This window comes from Peromyscus maniculatus, chromosome 4 (genome assembly GCF_049852395.1).
Source record: "Peromyscus maniculatus bairdii isolate BWxNUB_F1_BW_parent chromosome 4, HU_Pman_BW_mat_3.1, whole genome shotgun sequence".
In the NCBI taxonomy this organism is placed as follows: domain Eukaryota; kingdom Metazoa; phylum Chordata; class Mammalia; order Rodentia; family Cricetidae; genus Peromyscus; species Peromyscus maniculatus.
Window position 1 is genome coordinate 152,616,683 of NC_134855.1, and position 16,012 is coordinate 152,632,694.

The 16,012-nt window shown below is 52.8% G+C and overlaps 1 protein-coding gene across 4 annotated transcripts; it reads left to right on the forward strand.

Moving 5' to 3' along the window:
* The first annotated feature begins 1,514 nt into the window (after positions 1-1,514).
* Tfap2c (transcription factor AP-2 gamma) lies at positions 1,515-14,517 on the forward strand. Of its 4 annotated transcripts, none has more exons than XM_076571278.1 (7): positions 1,515-1,623; positions 7,231-7,710; positions 7,824-7,875; positions 9,305-9,521; positions 9,929-10,047; positions 11,926-12,070; positions 12,920-14,517. In XM_076571278.1, exons 1-7 carry the CDS (start codon positions 1,603-1,605, stop codon positions 13,203-13,205), a joined length of 1,320 nt encoding a protein of 439 aa, XP_076427393.1. In that variant the 5' UTR covers positions 1,515-1,602; the 3' UTR covers positions 13,206-14,517. The 4 variants fall into 4 exon arrangements, with proteins under 4 accessions (XP_076427393.1, XP_076427392.1, XP_006985408.1 ...); XM_076571277.1 differs by lacking the exon at positions 1,515-1,623 and adding an exon at positions 2,954-3,115; XM_006985346.4 differs by lacking the exon at positions 1,515-1,623 and adding an exon at positions 5,374-5,674.
* Positions 14,518-16,012: the final 1,495 nt, after the last annotated feature.

Below are 16,012 nucleotides of genomic sequence, written 5' to 3' on the forward strand. Positions count from 1 at the left end.
AACAAACAACCCAGCAGAAAGGAAGCCTCTTACTGTAAGGAAATGCGTCAGCTTTATCACCACGCCTCCCCTCCCCCAGCCTGGTCCTATCGCTTCAGGGTAAAGTCGGGCCGGAGTCCTCTGGCTGGAGTCTACTCAGTGGCCTGTGCTGCTGTTAGGATGAATTATATTAATAACCAAAGTCCTGGTGCCCGACTTGGTAGTAGATGTGGTGCTGGCACACAGCAGGCCCTGGCTCCCGGACTCTAAACAAAAGCAGTGCCAGCAGGGCAGGTGTGTTGCCCCACGTTCAGGAGGCTGAGGCGGGAAGCGCCACGGTGAGTCTGTGTGTTTTTAAAGGACCTCGTTCCTGCCCCACACTCCACAAACTCCTTACACTACCAAGTGTGATAAGTTTCCCTTGACCCCTTGTGTTCTATTCTTTGCCCCCAGTGAAGTGACTAGAAGAGAATGTTAAAAACAAAAAGCAAACGGAAAAGCCCTTGTGGTGGCATTGTGTCTGAGCTCCGATCGCTGTTTGTTTTGCACAAGGTAAAAATTTACATTTCTTTCTCTTGAGTGGCTCAATCGTAAAATCTCTCCGCGCATTTGAACCCCGAGCCTGGAGCCTCTGGAGGCTCCTGTGACCCTGAAGGCATCGAAAGCAAAGCTGGGTGGAAGTTGCTGTTACTGGGCCCCATTTTTCTTTCCTAAGGCATTGCATTAGACAACCCTTCCCCTAGGACAGAGTGTTGCATATGAAAGCCATCAGAGCCCCAGAGAGTGAGAAATGGTCTCTGTGAGTGTTTGGTTTTCCTCTGGGTGATTCGTGGCCACCACAGCAGGAGGTGGCGGGCATGTATTCAGTTCTGTTCTTTTGCAGCAGGGTCTTACACTGTAGCGCTGGCTGGCCAGGAACTCACTATCCTAGGCTAGGTTGACCTTAAACCGTCCATCCTCCTGCCTCAGCTACCCTAGTGTTAGGGTTACACCTGTGAGCTATGACATCTGCTTCAGTTTTGTGTTTAGTCTTACTTAACTGTTCGCATTTTACTGTACACTTCGTTTATTCTTTTTTTAACCCTCTAAACCTGAGTACTTGGATTGTGTCCTTAGTGCTCAGAGCAGAGGAGTTTCTCTGGCATTTGAAGACCATCTCCCAGCATTACCCCCTTCCATGTCACCCAGATAATTCATTACTCCCTCCCCAATTTAATTCTAGCTAGATCTGGAAAAGTGGGAGATACCTGAAGTCAGATCCACACTAGAAAAGAGGCTGAAAATTCATGGAAATGTCAGTGGTTTGGGCCTTGGAAATTAAATTTTCTTAGATTCTTTTTACACCCACAAGTAAACATTAAAAACCTCGGAGGAGACCCTTTGCAAAGGTGGAGTTTGCAAGGGGGTGGGAGGGAGGCCAGGGAGGAGGGAGGAGACCAGTTCAGGTGTGCCTTCCAATAGCGACAGCTGGCCTCCATGGGAATCTCTCCACCCACCCCTTTTTGCCTTTAAGAAATAAACGCTCCGAGCGAGTTTACAGCTCACGCCTCGGCCCTCGGGGAGCTCTTTCCGGCCACACTTCTATCTACACCCCAGCTCACCACGGCTTCGCGAGCTAACGCCATGAGTTTCCAGTTGCTAAGGGTAAGGAGCTTGCAGGGCACCTGAGACTCCAGACACCGGCTGGGCAGTGACCGCTGGCGGTGACCGCGGGCTGGAGAGGGCGTCTGCCCGCGCAGGGTCGCTCTCGCGCTGTCGGCCGCCACCCTTGCCAGCCCTTGGCCACTGTGGGCCTCCTCTTCGCCTGGCGGCGACTAAGATAAGTGACTTAAGGCCGCGGGGCCTCAGCTGGCCTAGAGGTGTGTGGAAGCATAGACCCTAGAAGGCCTCTAGGTATATGGGTCTCCCGCCCGCGCTCGGAGCGGTTAGGTAGCTCGGGGGACCGGCCCCAGAATGCCTTGGGAAGGTGACAAACCAGGGTCTACCTTCTAAGCGTTGGAGGATCCTGGGGGCAGGGCAGGGCAGTCTCATGCTTGTCTCCTTCGGGGTTCTGAAGTCTCTAGGAGAGAGGCCTGAGATACCAGGTAACTTTGCTGATTGAGGAAGTTAAAACCAAATTCACCTTAGCCGCTCCGGAAGGGAGCAGAGCAAAGGAGTGCGAGCCCCAGACCTGGGACAGAACGGGATCCCTGGAAGCCTGGTAGATGCAAGGATCCTTAATGCCGCTTCATTTTGCCTGTTGATGAAGAGTTGCCTGGTAGGAAGACCCGAAGGCCGAGAAACTGCTTCAGGCCCCTGCGGCCTTGAGCTAGACTTGAGCCGTTCACGGTCCTGAGTGGGGCTGAGGCCTCTCAGTGTGCTGTTTATTCTGCTTAGAATTTAAAAATCAGTTGCTATTATTTTGGAGCTCCCAAGGATTGGTGTCCGCAGCACCCCTGGGGTTCGTTCTGGAAGCTTTTTGTATTTTTTAAAGGTATGTATTCATTTACGTATGTATTTAGTGTGTGTGTACGCGCACGTTCCATGGTGTGCTGTGTGTATGCAGGTGGAGTCAGTTCTCTCCTCCCACCGTGTGGATCCCGGGGATCCAACTTGTGTATTTAAAGTTGGCGGCAAGCGCCTTTACCCACGGAGCCATCTCGCCGGCCTATTTGGGAGCTCTTTTAAACCCTGAATCGTCCAGCGCGTGCCCAAACTAGGACAAGAGAGTGGGGCGTGGCTGGGCACCCTCCTCCAGAGATTTGCGGCGGAAACTGATTTCTAGGGCCCTGCCCAACCCAGGCAAGGATGTGGTTGACAGAGGTCCTGCACTGTCCCCAGGGGCGGAACAGAGCTCCGGCACGTGGCGCCGCGCTTGTGAAAGTCCTTGGGGTCCACCTGCTCTCGGGAGCTCCTTCCCTAAGGCGAAAAGAGGAGTCTTTTTGGGAGGCAGTCCAGTTTATAGATAACTCCTCTGGCCTGGGCTCGGGGTAGGGGCGGGGACAGGGGAATGGAGCCCCCAAACCGCGTTGCCAGAGTCACTCTGGGCTGGCGTGCTTCTTTGGAGGTGGTTCACATTCGTGACGCCGGTGGAGGTGGACTTGCACACACCTGGTCGCCTCCTGTCTGGTTTCCTGGGCCATCGGCTGGCTCTGAGGTGGGTCCTGGGTTGCCAGAGTGTGAGTGACTGCAGGATCCCTAGGGGGCGGCAGAGCAGAGCCCCTGGCCGCCTTCCACTCCCACACCTCTGCTTTGGCTGCGCGGGGACCTCATAGCAAGTTCTCAGCGGGGCGGGTAGGGCGGGATGCTGAGTGGGCACCTTCCCCGGTCTTGGCTGCCAAGGGGCGAGCCGCACGCGTCCGCGTCTTTCCGTGGGCGAGGGTAGGAGATTTGTTTAGAATGCGGGAGCCAAGGGATGAAAAGCTGAGCTCAGGGAAGGCGGAAGCTTCCCGCACCTGGACTGTGTATCTAGGTCCCGACCCCCAAGGCCGGTGTGGGTGGGGCAGGGTCCCCTAGAGTCGCGGAGATCATGCGTGCAAACCTCCCTCTCCATTAAGCGCGGCGCTGTCGCTCTAGAGAGAACGAAAAGCCTTGTCTAGCGGTTCCCAAGTCCCCAGATCCCTGAGAGGCGAGTGCAGACCCTCGCGCCGCCCTTCAGTCTCCTCGCCAGCGCCAAAAGCTCGGGAGCAGAAAAGACTTGGGCTGAATGGGCAAGCGCAGCTGCGGGAAGAACAGCGAGGGGCTGGGATGCGGTGAGCCTCACCCCAGGCCAGGAGAGGAGGCTCATCCCACCAGACACGGCATCTAGGGCGCCTCAGTCGCCTTCTAGCGAGAGCCTGGGACCTGACCTTCCCAGTCTTGGGCACTAGCATGCGGGCGACGCCGAATCCAGTGCTTCCTGGAGCAGGTGCCCTCTCCCCTGGGTAATGCCAGGGCCTCTGTGTTTTAGAAGCTTGGTGTCAGGACTGAGAGCCTTTTAAGCTACGCCGGAAAACCCCCTTGGTTCCTACTTCCTGGGTTTGTTAGCGCAACTGGTCGAAAAATCACCTTGCTGTAGCGACGGGGAACGGTTGGCTTGAAAGACATCTATTTTAATTTTAGTTACTTTATTTTAGGCCTATCTGGGTCTAAATAAAAGCTTATACAATCCAGAGGAGCAGCAGGAAGATGGTAAACAACTTTATTCTGTGGATAGGGGACGCACGTCCACAACAGGTCCTGGCCACCGGGCTGATGGGTATCAAGGATTGCATAATTGGCTTCGGAATCAAACCGAAGTAGTCCCTGCCTCCAATTCCCTCCGAACGTTTGAAGCCAATCTCCACATACTGTTAGGATAGACCAACAAAATTAGCTCTCGAGAATTATCGACCTTGTGTTTGGAATGAAAAAAAATCACTTATAATAATTGGGCCAATTTATTTCGTTTCTTTGAATTTAAAAACATTAACATTGAATGTTGCTTTAGGGCTCGGCAGCCTTCTGTGGAAGGAGGCTTTGCTTTCTGCCTTCTGTGAGATGAGGTGTGCACATCTCTCCAAGGGTGACCTCTGTAGCCCCCTCCCACTTCCCGGCCCCTCCTCACCCCACCCGGCCCATGGCGCTGGAGGTTTATTCTGCCTGGAACATCTTTCCCCGGGCGAGTTGAGGCTTCTGAATGGCTCGCCCGTGCCAGCTGAGGAACCGGCACTCGGCAGGGCTGGGCATCGCAGCAGGGATGGGCCTGGGCGGGGGAGCTCGGGTCTCCTCCAGCCGCGGCCAGCAGCCAGAGATACACCTTCGGGCGACAGCGGTGACACGCCGCCGTTGTCCGATTTGTTCTGAGCAAATATTACGGTGAATTGCCTCTTCAGAACTGGGGGGTAGGGGGCAGAGCCTGGGAGTGGGGGGGGGAGACTCTTCACAAGCCCTCCTCGCCTATCCCGGGGGCAGGACAATAAAGTACCCAGGGAGAGGGGAAGCGGGAGACACTAGGGCCTTGTGGGGCTTCAGCTGCTCCCCAGCCTGGAGTCTCTGTTGGAGTGGCTGGGACGGGATGTCAGGGAACCCCCAGGAGTTGAGCCACCTCGGAAATGAGTCTCCAAGTGACTTCCATCTTTTTGGAGGATGGAGAAAGATTCTTGAGGTGGTGGAAATCTCGGTTGTCGACTCTGCCAGTCTCAGGTGTGCGAGGGGGCTGGCATAGGAAGCCGCGTTCGGGTACCCAAGTCTGACAGGTCTGCGATTGTCAAGAGACTGCCCACTGATGCCCCTGCAAGCCCCTCGCGACGCCCGTCCCTGCAAGACGCCAGGCAGGGTGCGGGGCGGAGCTAGGCAGGGACTGGCTGGGGGCTGCCCCGCCCGGCGCCTGGGCCTCCGCGCCGGCCCCCGGGGAGGAGTTATGATAATTTCCTTCTCATTAAGGCGTTCGGGTCCCCCGGCTATCGCCGGGACGCACTGTGAGGGTGAGGCTTCTCCGGTCCACGGCTGCGGCTTCTACACACCCACGGCGGCCACATCTACCCGCACAGCCACCGATGCGCGTCCAGTGACCAGGACAGCGAGGCCCGCGCGTGGCGAGGGTGGCGGCAGACGCCTGGCCACCGTGACCCCGATTGTGGATTTACCGCTCGGGGGGTGGGGGGAGCCTGGATTTAACTGGCGACTGTTTTGGGGGACGCCGGACGCCATGTTGTGGAAAATAACAGATAATGTCAAGTATGAAGAGGATTGCGAGGTGAGCGGGGGCTAGGGAACTCAGCCCGCCGGTCTGAGCAGCGTCCCGGGGCCGCAGGCCGAGGCTGGGGACGTTCGCGCGGAGCCCTCGCCTCTGATCGGGACGGGGGGCCAGTTCCCCGGACACCCCTTGGCCATCTCCTGAGTCCCTTGTTGAATCGGGTCTTGCCCTTCGGGAACAAGGCCTGGCAAGAGCGTGGCAGATCCACCCGCAGAGCTCAACAGTGGGTTTCTACGAAGCGCACGCCCCCCCTTCCCGTTTTCCCCGAAGAGCGCCCTGTCTCCGACTCTCAGACGTGGCTTTTTCCCACGAAGTCTGTTCAAAGTGCCCACTGAGGCCTCCCTGCCGACGACACCTTTACGGAGTCTTCTCCAAGACAGGCTTGTCACCTGCCCCGCTACCTCCTCGGGAAAGAAAAAAAAAAAAATCCAAACAACTGCAGCTTGGTTTTCAAGAGAAGTGGGGGTTGGGGACTACGGGGTGGGGGTGAGGCCAGATGGGACCTTGAGCGCTCGCGAGTACTCCATCCTGTCGGACAGGTTGAGCTAGAGTTTCGGAGAGTAGGAGGGAGGGAGGCGACGAGCGGGAAGAGGAAGAAGACTCAGGCGGCGCGAGGCGAGCGCTGGGGAGCGAGGAGAGAGGAGCCAAGGCAGCCAAGCTGCTGGAGCGCACCGCTCCCCGCACGACCTCGAGGGGCTGCCCCTGTTTGCAGGCACGGGCGCTTCCGCTAGGGGGCGACAGTGCCCCGCTCCTGTGTCCCCGCTACCCTTGTGACCCCCGGGACTGATGAAGACACATCTTTTAGGAATTAAGTCTGATCGCCTTGGGGCGAGGGGACGTGCGCAGGCAAAGGTTGCCCAATTTGGCAGAGTCTTTTCATTCCTTCTCTGCACCGGGATGTGTGAGAACCTTGACGGTAGCCGGGCTGGAAGACCTCACCTCCTAAGGCGCAGAAGACTCGGGCCTGGCTAGCAAGGAGCACGGCTCCAGTCCCGCGTGTTGGCGCCCGAGTCTTTCCGGACGACCTTCCCTTTCTACCCTTACCTGGGAGTGTCACTTGCCTGGCGATCTCGCCTTGAAGGGAGTGAGAGGGGGTGGTTCTTAGGGCGGGGGAGATGCGCTCTTCGTCGCCTGCATTGCGCATTATCCGCGCCGGCCGCTTTCGGCGCGCCGCTGCGACATGGGACGGCCGGTGAGCGAGTGCACTTTGCGCCGAGTTTGCTGCTCGCCGACCCCCTAAGGCGCGGGTTACTGCCACAGCCACGGCCCCTGCCTGAGGGTGGCTTAGAGCTCTCACTTGGCACCTCCGAGCGCCGCCTGCAGCGCAGCGCTCGAGCCTTCCTCGGCATGCCCGAAGGACTCGTTCCCACAGTTCCTAGACTGGTAGTTTACAACGAAGTCCCTGGGGCGCACTGTCCTCGGGTGCCCTCGGGCTCAGGGCTGGGTCGAGACGGATGGGGCGAACCTGGTGGAGCGCCCAGGTGCTCCTCCCTTGGCCTGCTTGTTCGCTGTAGCAGGGTTTCGTCTTAACCGGGTTTTTGCTGTTTCTCTCCCAGGATCGCCACGACGCGAGCAGCAATGGGAACCCGCGTATCCCCCACCTGTCTTCTGCCGGGCAACACCTCTACAGCCCCGCGCCTCCTCTCTCGCACACCGGGGTTGCAGAGTACCAGCCGCCCCCCTACTTCCCGCCGCCGTACCAGCAGCTGGCATACCCGCAGTCCGGGGACCCTTACTCGCACCTGGGAGAGGCTTACGCTGCAGCCATCAACCCCCTGCACCAGCCTGCGCCCACCGGCAGCCAGCAGCAGGCCTGGCCGGGTCGGCAGAGCCAGGAGGGCGCCAGCCTGGCCTCGCACCACGGCCGCCCTGCTGGCCTGATACCCCACATTTCGGGGCTGGAAGGGGGTGCGGTGAGTGCCCGGCGGGAAGCCTACCGCCGATCTGACCTGCTGCTGCCTCACGCGCATGCCCTGGAAGCCGCCGGCCTGGCAGAGAACCTGGGGCTGCATGACATGGCTCACCCCATTGAAGAGGTGCAAGGGAGCGGCCTGGGTCGGGGTGGAGGGAGGCTACCTTACCGCTCCCGCTTACCCTCCAGCCACTCCACTTTCCCCAAAACTTAACAGAAATTGTCATTTTCCCCCAGAATGTGGACGACCCGCACCTGCTTCTACACGATCAGACTGTCATTCGCAAAGGTAAACATTGACTGTTGGTGCGACCCCAACCTGTTGAGTTGCCCCTTTTCTGGCAAAGTGGGGGTATTAAGTGGCCAACATGGGTCGTCTAGTGGAGGAGAGGCTTGGTGATGACTCCCCAAAAGACTTACCTTTATAGTAGAAAGGCATTATTTTCCGACCCGAACGAAAAGAACTCTGAGGAGCTGTAAATTTTAAAAGATTTTTGGTGGTGGTGGTATTTTTGAGACAATGCTTCACTCTGTACCTCCTTAGTGCTGGTATAACAGGTGGAGGCTGTAATTTAACTTGGGAAAATAAGAGACACAAGCAGCATCTTAGTTTTCTGAGTCTATGACATTTTTAACTGTTGAAAAAATCGATTCAGTTTTACTTTTTAGAAGTAAAGTGTATTACATGAGAGTGGGGGGGGGATATATATGAAGGTCAAAATCCGACCTACAGCTGGGCGTTGGTGGCCCACGCCTTTAATCCCAGTACTCAAGAGGCAGAGGCAAGTGGATCTCTGAGTTCCCAGCCAGCCTGGTCTACAGAGTGAGATCCAGGACAGTCAGGGCTACACAGAGAAACCCTGTCTTAGAAATATAGCTATGTATTTCTATCTCCAACCTGCAGAAGTCGGTTTTCTCTTTCCACTCTATGGGTTCCGGAGATGGCACTCCGTGGTCGGGCTTGGGAGCGGCACTTCACTGCTGAGCGATCCCTCTCCCTGCTGTCTAGCTACTGGAGAGGCCCTTGATTCTGACACTGTTTATCGGCTTCTCCTAATATACTGCCTGCCTTAATAAGGACAGCCTTTGGGGATTTTATAGGAGGGAGGGGACTGGGGAAATCGGATTACAGTGAGTGGGTGGCTCCATATTAAGTTAGACACGGTACCAGTCGATTTGAGGGGAAATGGAATCATTCTAAATTGTAGGTAGTTGTGGTCTTGATACATTAGTAAATTCGGAGAAGATGGGGTTGGGAGAAAGACAGACGTGGAAAACAAACTAACATCTCAGAGTAAACTTAAACAGAACCCCTGTCAGATGCACTGAAGGGTTTGGTGGTTGATCTAAATGAGTCCCGTGGTTTCAGTTCACTGATGGAGGGGGAGGGGGGAGGTGCCATTTATTTCGCATGGAAGCAGTCTTCTGAAAGCAAATGTTTTAATTAAACAGATTACCGTGATGGCCAGGAACTGGGAGGAAAAAAACCCAACTCCTCCACACACGGAATCTCAACTAATTAAGGTTCCGGAGGTGTTAACTCATGATTTCAGATTCCAGTCTTTGAAGAATGAATACGGCTTTTAAAAGCCTTCTTGCGATATGTAGCTGTGTGTGTGTGGACTTTTCTGAAGGCCAGCTTCAGCTTCGGTTTGCCGTTTTGAAAGGTCTCTGCCCTTCCCGTTCTAGTGACAGACCCTTTTTACTGTCCCCTACAGGACCCATTTCAATGACCAAGAACCCTTTGGGCCTCCCGTGCCAGAAGGACCTGGTGGGAGCCGTCATGAACCCCAGCGAGGTCTTCTGCTCGGTGCCTGGAAGACTGTCCCTGCTCAGCTCCACATCTAAGTACAAAGTGACGGTGGCTGAGGTACAGAGGCGACTGTCACCACCCGAATGCCTAAATGCCTCGCTCCTGGGAGGTGTGCTTAGAAGGTGACGCGCGTTCAGGGCCCCCTGGGGGGTTGGGTAGGGGGAGGTGCATATGTCGGGGCCTGGAGGTATTTTTAGCATTTATGTAACTTTTATATCTTAACACTGAATTCTAATCTGCGTAAAGAGAGCTTTTTAGTGCATGTCGTCTTTTCGAAAGTGCCAAATGCAGAAGGTGCTAAAATCACTAACAGGTTATCATTTGGTTGGGATTCAGAGACAGCGGCTGCATGGAGTGGGGGGACTTCTAATGTTTTGTCTCCCCAGGGAGTTTCTTGGGGACTGCTAACTGGGAAGGTTTTTCTGCACCCCTCTGAGTGGCAGCACGCTGAGATTTTTTTTTTTTAAAGGAGGGTTAGTCTGGTTTGTGTTTTATTCTTTGAGAGTAGCCAACATTCTTTTTCACACAGAGCAAAATCCAAAAATGGAGGCCGGTCCCTGCGGGAAAAGTTGGACAAAATTGGGTTGAACCTTCCAGCTGGGAGACGGAAAGCTGCCCATGTCACTCTGCTCACGTCTCTCGTGGAAGGTCAGTGAGGCCGTGTTTTCGAGTGGGTCACACACACAGAGAACTGAAAGCAGTGTGGATTGTGTCCATTGCAGTGAATCCTAACACGTTACTATGTGGTGTTTACACCTCGGGCTGCTTTTATATGTTGTTTGGGGGCTTCACTCAGAAAGTCAATGTTACAAAATTTTGGTTTTTCTGAACCTGTAACTGTGAGATCATATGGAAGGGCAAAACTTTGCTGGTGAAGTGAACTAGCGTTTGTGAGCTGAAGGGTGCAGTGGTCAGTGGAGGCCCTTCAGGAGTCCGAATTGCTGTTTTCTGGTATATTTTTCTAGCTTTGGGGTATCAGGACACTGCTCAGTGTATACAATGGGCACTGGCTCAATTCACCGTTCTTCTCTTTCATCAAAGGGTTTTTTTGTGTGTTTGTGTGTGTGTTTATTTGTTTGTTTGTTTTTTAAGGAATGGAACCCCTTGTCCACAAATGAGCTCCTTAAGCCACTCCTGAGGGTCATAGCTCATGTCAGTCCAGTTTTGAATGTAGACCCTTCCCCTAGCCTGGAAGGTACCCAAGAATGCCATGCAGCCTGTAAAGGAAAAGTAAATAAAGTGAGGAGCCCATTGTTAGCGAACACTCTAGTGCCTCCGCCGGGGTCCCTGCGCTGTCAGCCCGGCCTAGTGCTGGCTGGCTTAAGGCTGAGGATGGCCACAAGAAGGAGGCTCTCCAGAACATTTCCCTTGCCACATGGTGTGGCTGCGGTGCTGAAAGGGGGTTGGCAGAGCCCTTGTCCCCACACCCCCCAATGCCTTTCCACTGTGCCTTTGGAGGTCAGGGCGAGCGGGCCAGAGAGCAAGCGAGCGAGGGAAGGCCTGACTGAGAACAGCTGTCTTGCGAGGAGAATGGTGTTGGGGGGGGGGGGGCGGGGTTCTAATGAGGCTCTGGCCAGGCTTCCTGACCAGCCACATTGAGAAATTTAAATGAGATCTGTGCTCCAACAGTGGCTCCTGGATTCTGACTCACCTCAGGCCTGCCTCTCCACAGTCTGGGCTCTCAGAGCTGTCTGGGTTTGAGCCCTGAAGCCAGGTCACCTTTCCTGGGAGAGGAAAAGATGGGTTTTTCTCCCCCTTACTCTACTCCCCACTCCCCCACCACTGGGATGAGGCTTTCTACTTGTTTTCAGTTAGGAAGCCCCACCCTGGACCTCAGACTGTCTCATTTCAGCCCAGGGTGGCCTTGAACTTTAGGTTCCTGAGAGCAATGGTTGCAGGCTTATCACATTGTTATTCTGGCTTCTTCCCTTTTTTTTTTTTTTTTATTGTCTTCCTGCCTTCACCTTCCTAGAATTTTTTTTTCTTTTTAAGGAGTGGTGGTATACACCGTTAATCCTAACACTGGGGACACATCTCTTGACTTCAAGGCTAGCCTGGTCTACATAGCAAATTATAGGCTAACCAGGGCTACAGAGACCCAGTCTTGAAAGAAAGACTCTAGATTACCACAGTATGAAGCATGGTGGGTGGACATTAGAAGACCCTGCCTCAAAACAAGAAGAGAAGCAACTCCTAAAAGTTGTTCTCTGGCCTCCACACTCATGCAGTAGCATACACGGACAATTAAGAGTAACGAAGAGGCTGCATGGTGGTGGCCCACACCTTTAATCACAGCACTTGGGAGGCAGAGGCAGGTGGATCTCTGAGTTCCAGGATAGCCAGGGCGGTTACACAGAGGAATCCTATCTTAATCTGCCCACCTCCCAAAAAAGAATAACACAGAGAAAAGTGAGCACCCAATGACAGCTCATAGAGCCCTGTACCTGGTGTCACTTTAGAAGACAAAGTGACTACACTGACCACAGCCATTCTCAACCCTAAACCTCTCGGCCATTATTATTACAGGCGAAGCCGTCCACTTGGCCCGGGACTTCGCCTATGTGTGTGAGGCTGAGTTTCCCAGTAAACCAGTGGCTGACTATTTAACCAGACCTCATCTTGGGGGACGAAATGAGATGGCCACGAGGAAGAGTATGCTGCTGGCAGCACAGTGAGTATTTGGCTTGCACAGACCCCCAGTCTCCACCAGAATTCCACTGCCAAAGGGAATGCCAACCTCTAGTAGAGTGTAGAAGAGGGAACCATGGTGAATTGCTCCATCCCAGGTGGCCTGGAGGCTGCTCACAGCACTCACAACACCCTGTTTATTGCATTTGCATATATTCAAAAATTTGTGTAGCTCAGCACGGTTTGCCTAGTATGCATGAAGCTAGGCCATCCTCAGGACCACGTAAAAACAGAGCTAGCTGGTGTGAGCCTGTAATGCCAGCATTTGGGGAGTGGAAGCAATAGAAGCAAAAAGTTCAAGGTCATCGTCAGCTACAAAGTGAGTTCCAAGACTAGCCTGGGCTACTTGAGCCTGGTCCTCTTGACCTTGGCCAGGTGGACTAATCCACTTATCTCTTGTTGGGGCAGCTGAGATTAAATGGAATTCAGGCCCTGGCACGTGATCGGTGCTAAGTGTGGGGAGGTGCTAAGTGTGGGGATGTGGCAATCAAAGGTTAATATGAGCCACGGTGTCTCACTCACAGAGTGCTTGCCTAGCATGCAGGCAAGCCCCCCATTTGATCCCCAGCACTGCGTAAACCAAGAATAGAGGTGAATGTCTGTGATCTCGGTGCTGGAGATAGATGAAGGAAGAATATAAATTCAAGATCATTCTTGGCTCCCTAGTGGGTTCGAGGCCAGCCTTCACCTTTTGAGATGTCTCAAACACTAAATAAATAGAAAGTTAGTAGTTAAGCACATTCTCCTTTTCAAGTTTATTCTAATAGGAATGGGGGGGGGGGTATTCTGTCAAGAGACCCAGATATAGCTCAACAACTGACTGTCTTCACAGGCAAGTGTGCAAAGAGTTCACAGACCTTCTCAATCAAGACCGAACACCCAACGGGAACAACAGGCCGGCCCCGATCTTGGAGACCAACATACAGAACTGCTTGTCTCACTTCAGTCTGATAACTCACGGCTTCGGCAGCCAGGCCATCTGCGCTGCGGTGTCTGCAGTTCAGAATTACATCAAGGAGGCTTTGATCACCATCGACAAGTCCTATATGAACCCTGGAGACCAGAGTCCTGCTGATTCCAACAAGACGATGGAGAAAATAGAAAAGCACCGGAAATAAAGTGGGGTGCATGGAGGCCAGAGCGGAAAGGGAGAGGACTGAAGCCCCCTTCACTGGGGCAACCTGGGAAGCACCAGTCTGGGGCAAGCAGTTACCATCCACCTCACCCTGGACCTGCCTTGGAGTTTTTGTGACTTTTCTGATAGGCTTTTTTTGGTTTTTTGAAACAGGGTTTCTCTGTGTAGCTTTGTGCCTTTCCTGGAACTCGCTTTGTAGACCAGGCTGGCCTCGAACTCACAGAGATCGCCTGGCTCTGCCTCCTGAGTGCTGGGATTAAAGGCGCACGCCACCACCACCACCACCCGGCGTGACTTTTCTATTTAACCCTGGACATACTATCCCGAAGCAATTTGGTTTGGTTCTTTTACTCATTAAACATTTATTTTTTTGAAATCCATTCCCTCTCTGAAAGGTGCTATAAGTTTTGGAATCCCTTTGTGAAATCCTCCTGGGCTAACAAGAAAGCCCACACTGAGCTGCTGACGGGGCAGATGGATGGGAGATAAAGGGATCAATCATAACTTATTTTTTTCTGTGTTAAGATAATGTCTGGCTTTTATGTCATGAAAATATTTATCTAAAAAATTAGTATTTATCTAGCTTTCCCTGCCCCTCAGTGATCACACCTTCTGGTTGGAGGCAAAAGTCGGATGTTCTTAGCAGATCCTCACCATGGTACGTGACAGGCTTCCAACCCCATGTTCAAAAGGGGGGGGGGTCTCTTGGTTCTAAGGAATTTAGAAAGCAAAGCCTGCTGATTGTTTCATGCTTCCTTCCTCTTTAAAAAAGATGTTGTAAGTTTAAAATCCTTTAGATAGTGGAATTTTTTAAATGACCTGTTCCTTTAAGGTATAGAAGCTTTATTTGCATATTTATTTCATATCTTGATTATTTTTTTTTCCACGTAAACTTGAAGAGGGTAGGCACACAGCAGCGCCTGTCATCCCCAAGTCCCCAAGGAGGCTCTGTTGAGAAACTGTTGCGTGTACAGATTTTATTTATGCATAATTTAATGGGATCTGTAAATACTTCTTATGACTTTTTGAGAAATGGGATTCGATTTTAATATTGACTTTTATGGTGATGGATGACATAGCACCTCTAGATTTTATGCATAGGCACACAGGGTATTGAGACTGAACCTGATCAGGGCTGATCAAGCACTGTGTCTTGTTCTTTCGGGCTGAACCAGAAGAGTAGAGTAGAGTTTGTGTGGGTGAAGTGTGAATTGGAATTGAACTCCTATGCCTGTAAGTGCTCCCTAAATAATTGTGTGTATGATACCCGTGTAATAAAAATATTCTCCATAGAATCTGTGAAAGTCTGGTTCTGACCCATTTTTCGCCCCCTGGCTCCTAGATGAGTAGGCTCAATCAGGGCTAACTTGAGGCTTCATTGTGACTTAGTTAATTCTGTAGATGGAGTAAGGAAGTCTTGGGTGCGGTCAAAGGACCTTGGAGCTTTTTTCCTCTCCCTAATGAGGCTACTCAGCTGTCCCATATCTCTCATCTTGCCCCTCATTACCTGAGTATCAGCACCTGGGGGTGCAGGGTGGGGCAGTTTGCCATTGAGAAAGGGTTATGGTTTGTTTGTTTGTTTGTTTGTTTTGGTGATGGGCCTCTGCTGCTCTGTGGTACCCCAAGCCTCGGGTCACAGTTTTGAGAAGCAAGCATTAGGTATTACCGAATACGGTTGAATGGGCATGAGGTCTTCACTGGCGTTCCTTGGGCAGGTCTTCAGGGGAGGAAATGACCTCAATCAAACCCAAGAGGGCATCAGTGTGTTCAGTTGAAAGGGAGTCCTCCATCATTGGAGACAGTGGAGGCTATCCACTCGGGGTTCCTTCATTTTGTCTGACTGGTGAGTTAGAGGTATCGCAGGAGCCTGGGGGCCTGTGTGTGTGTTTGGAACTTGGATGCACATTGCCTGTGCTTGGTTTCTGGTTCAAGTGGCCTGGCACAGCCTCCAGGAAGTGAGAGGTTAATAGTTTGGCATGCATGGCTGAGCCTCTAAGGGGAGTGGGGGCAGGAGGATTTTCCACTTGGGATAAAGTCATGGCTTCAGCTCTGTTCTTGTAATCCTTAATTCCTAATCCCCTCCCCAAGTGCACAGCCACTCCTGACTTCACATTGGCATGGGATGTTCTTAAGTAATTTAAGCACTGCCAAGCCCATATTTGCTCTTGGCAGCTCGTCCTTGGTCCCGGTACATCCCCATTAAGTTGAATTTATCTGGTTGATATGTCAAGATTGCAATTGGCTTTGCTTTCAAGCAGAGAAAAGAGGTCTTAGGTTGGCAGTTATTTCTCAATCAAGACTTAAGATACTGGGTGTAGAAAGGAAGTCACGGGGGTAAAGGGCTGAAAGAATAAGGATGATTTTCTTATCATCGGCAATCCTGTTTTGGGACCAGAGGGCGCATCTTAGAGGCTGTGTTCAAGACCGATGCAAGCAGCCTGCGGGGAGCTCCCTAGAAGTCCAACAACCGAGGAGAGCCACAGGCAGGCTTTCATGCTTGGCTCGGTGCGTACATCTTACAGATACCCTTGTGTAGGGGACACATTCCCCATATCTGGTGTCGAATGCCTCTGGGCTGGTACCCTGTGAAGCAGAACCAGATACCTCACAGGGAGCCCGTAGACACCTTGCCTACTGACAATGTTCCCACGGAGCTTTAGCACACTAGTGAAATAAGGGACCGTGCCTTTTGGCATCAGATTCAAGACTATTTGAACCTGAGCAAGATTGATTGACTGATTGATTTTGTAAGATTCACCTAAGTGAGCATGCATCCCTGCTTTGCGCCCT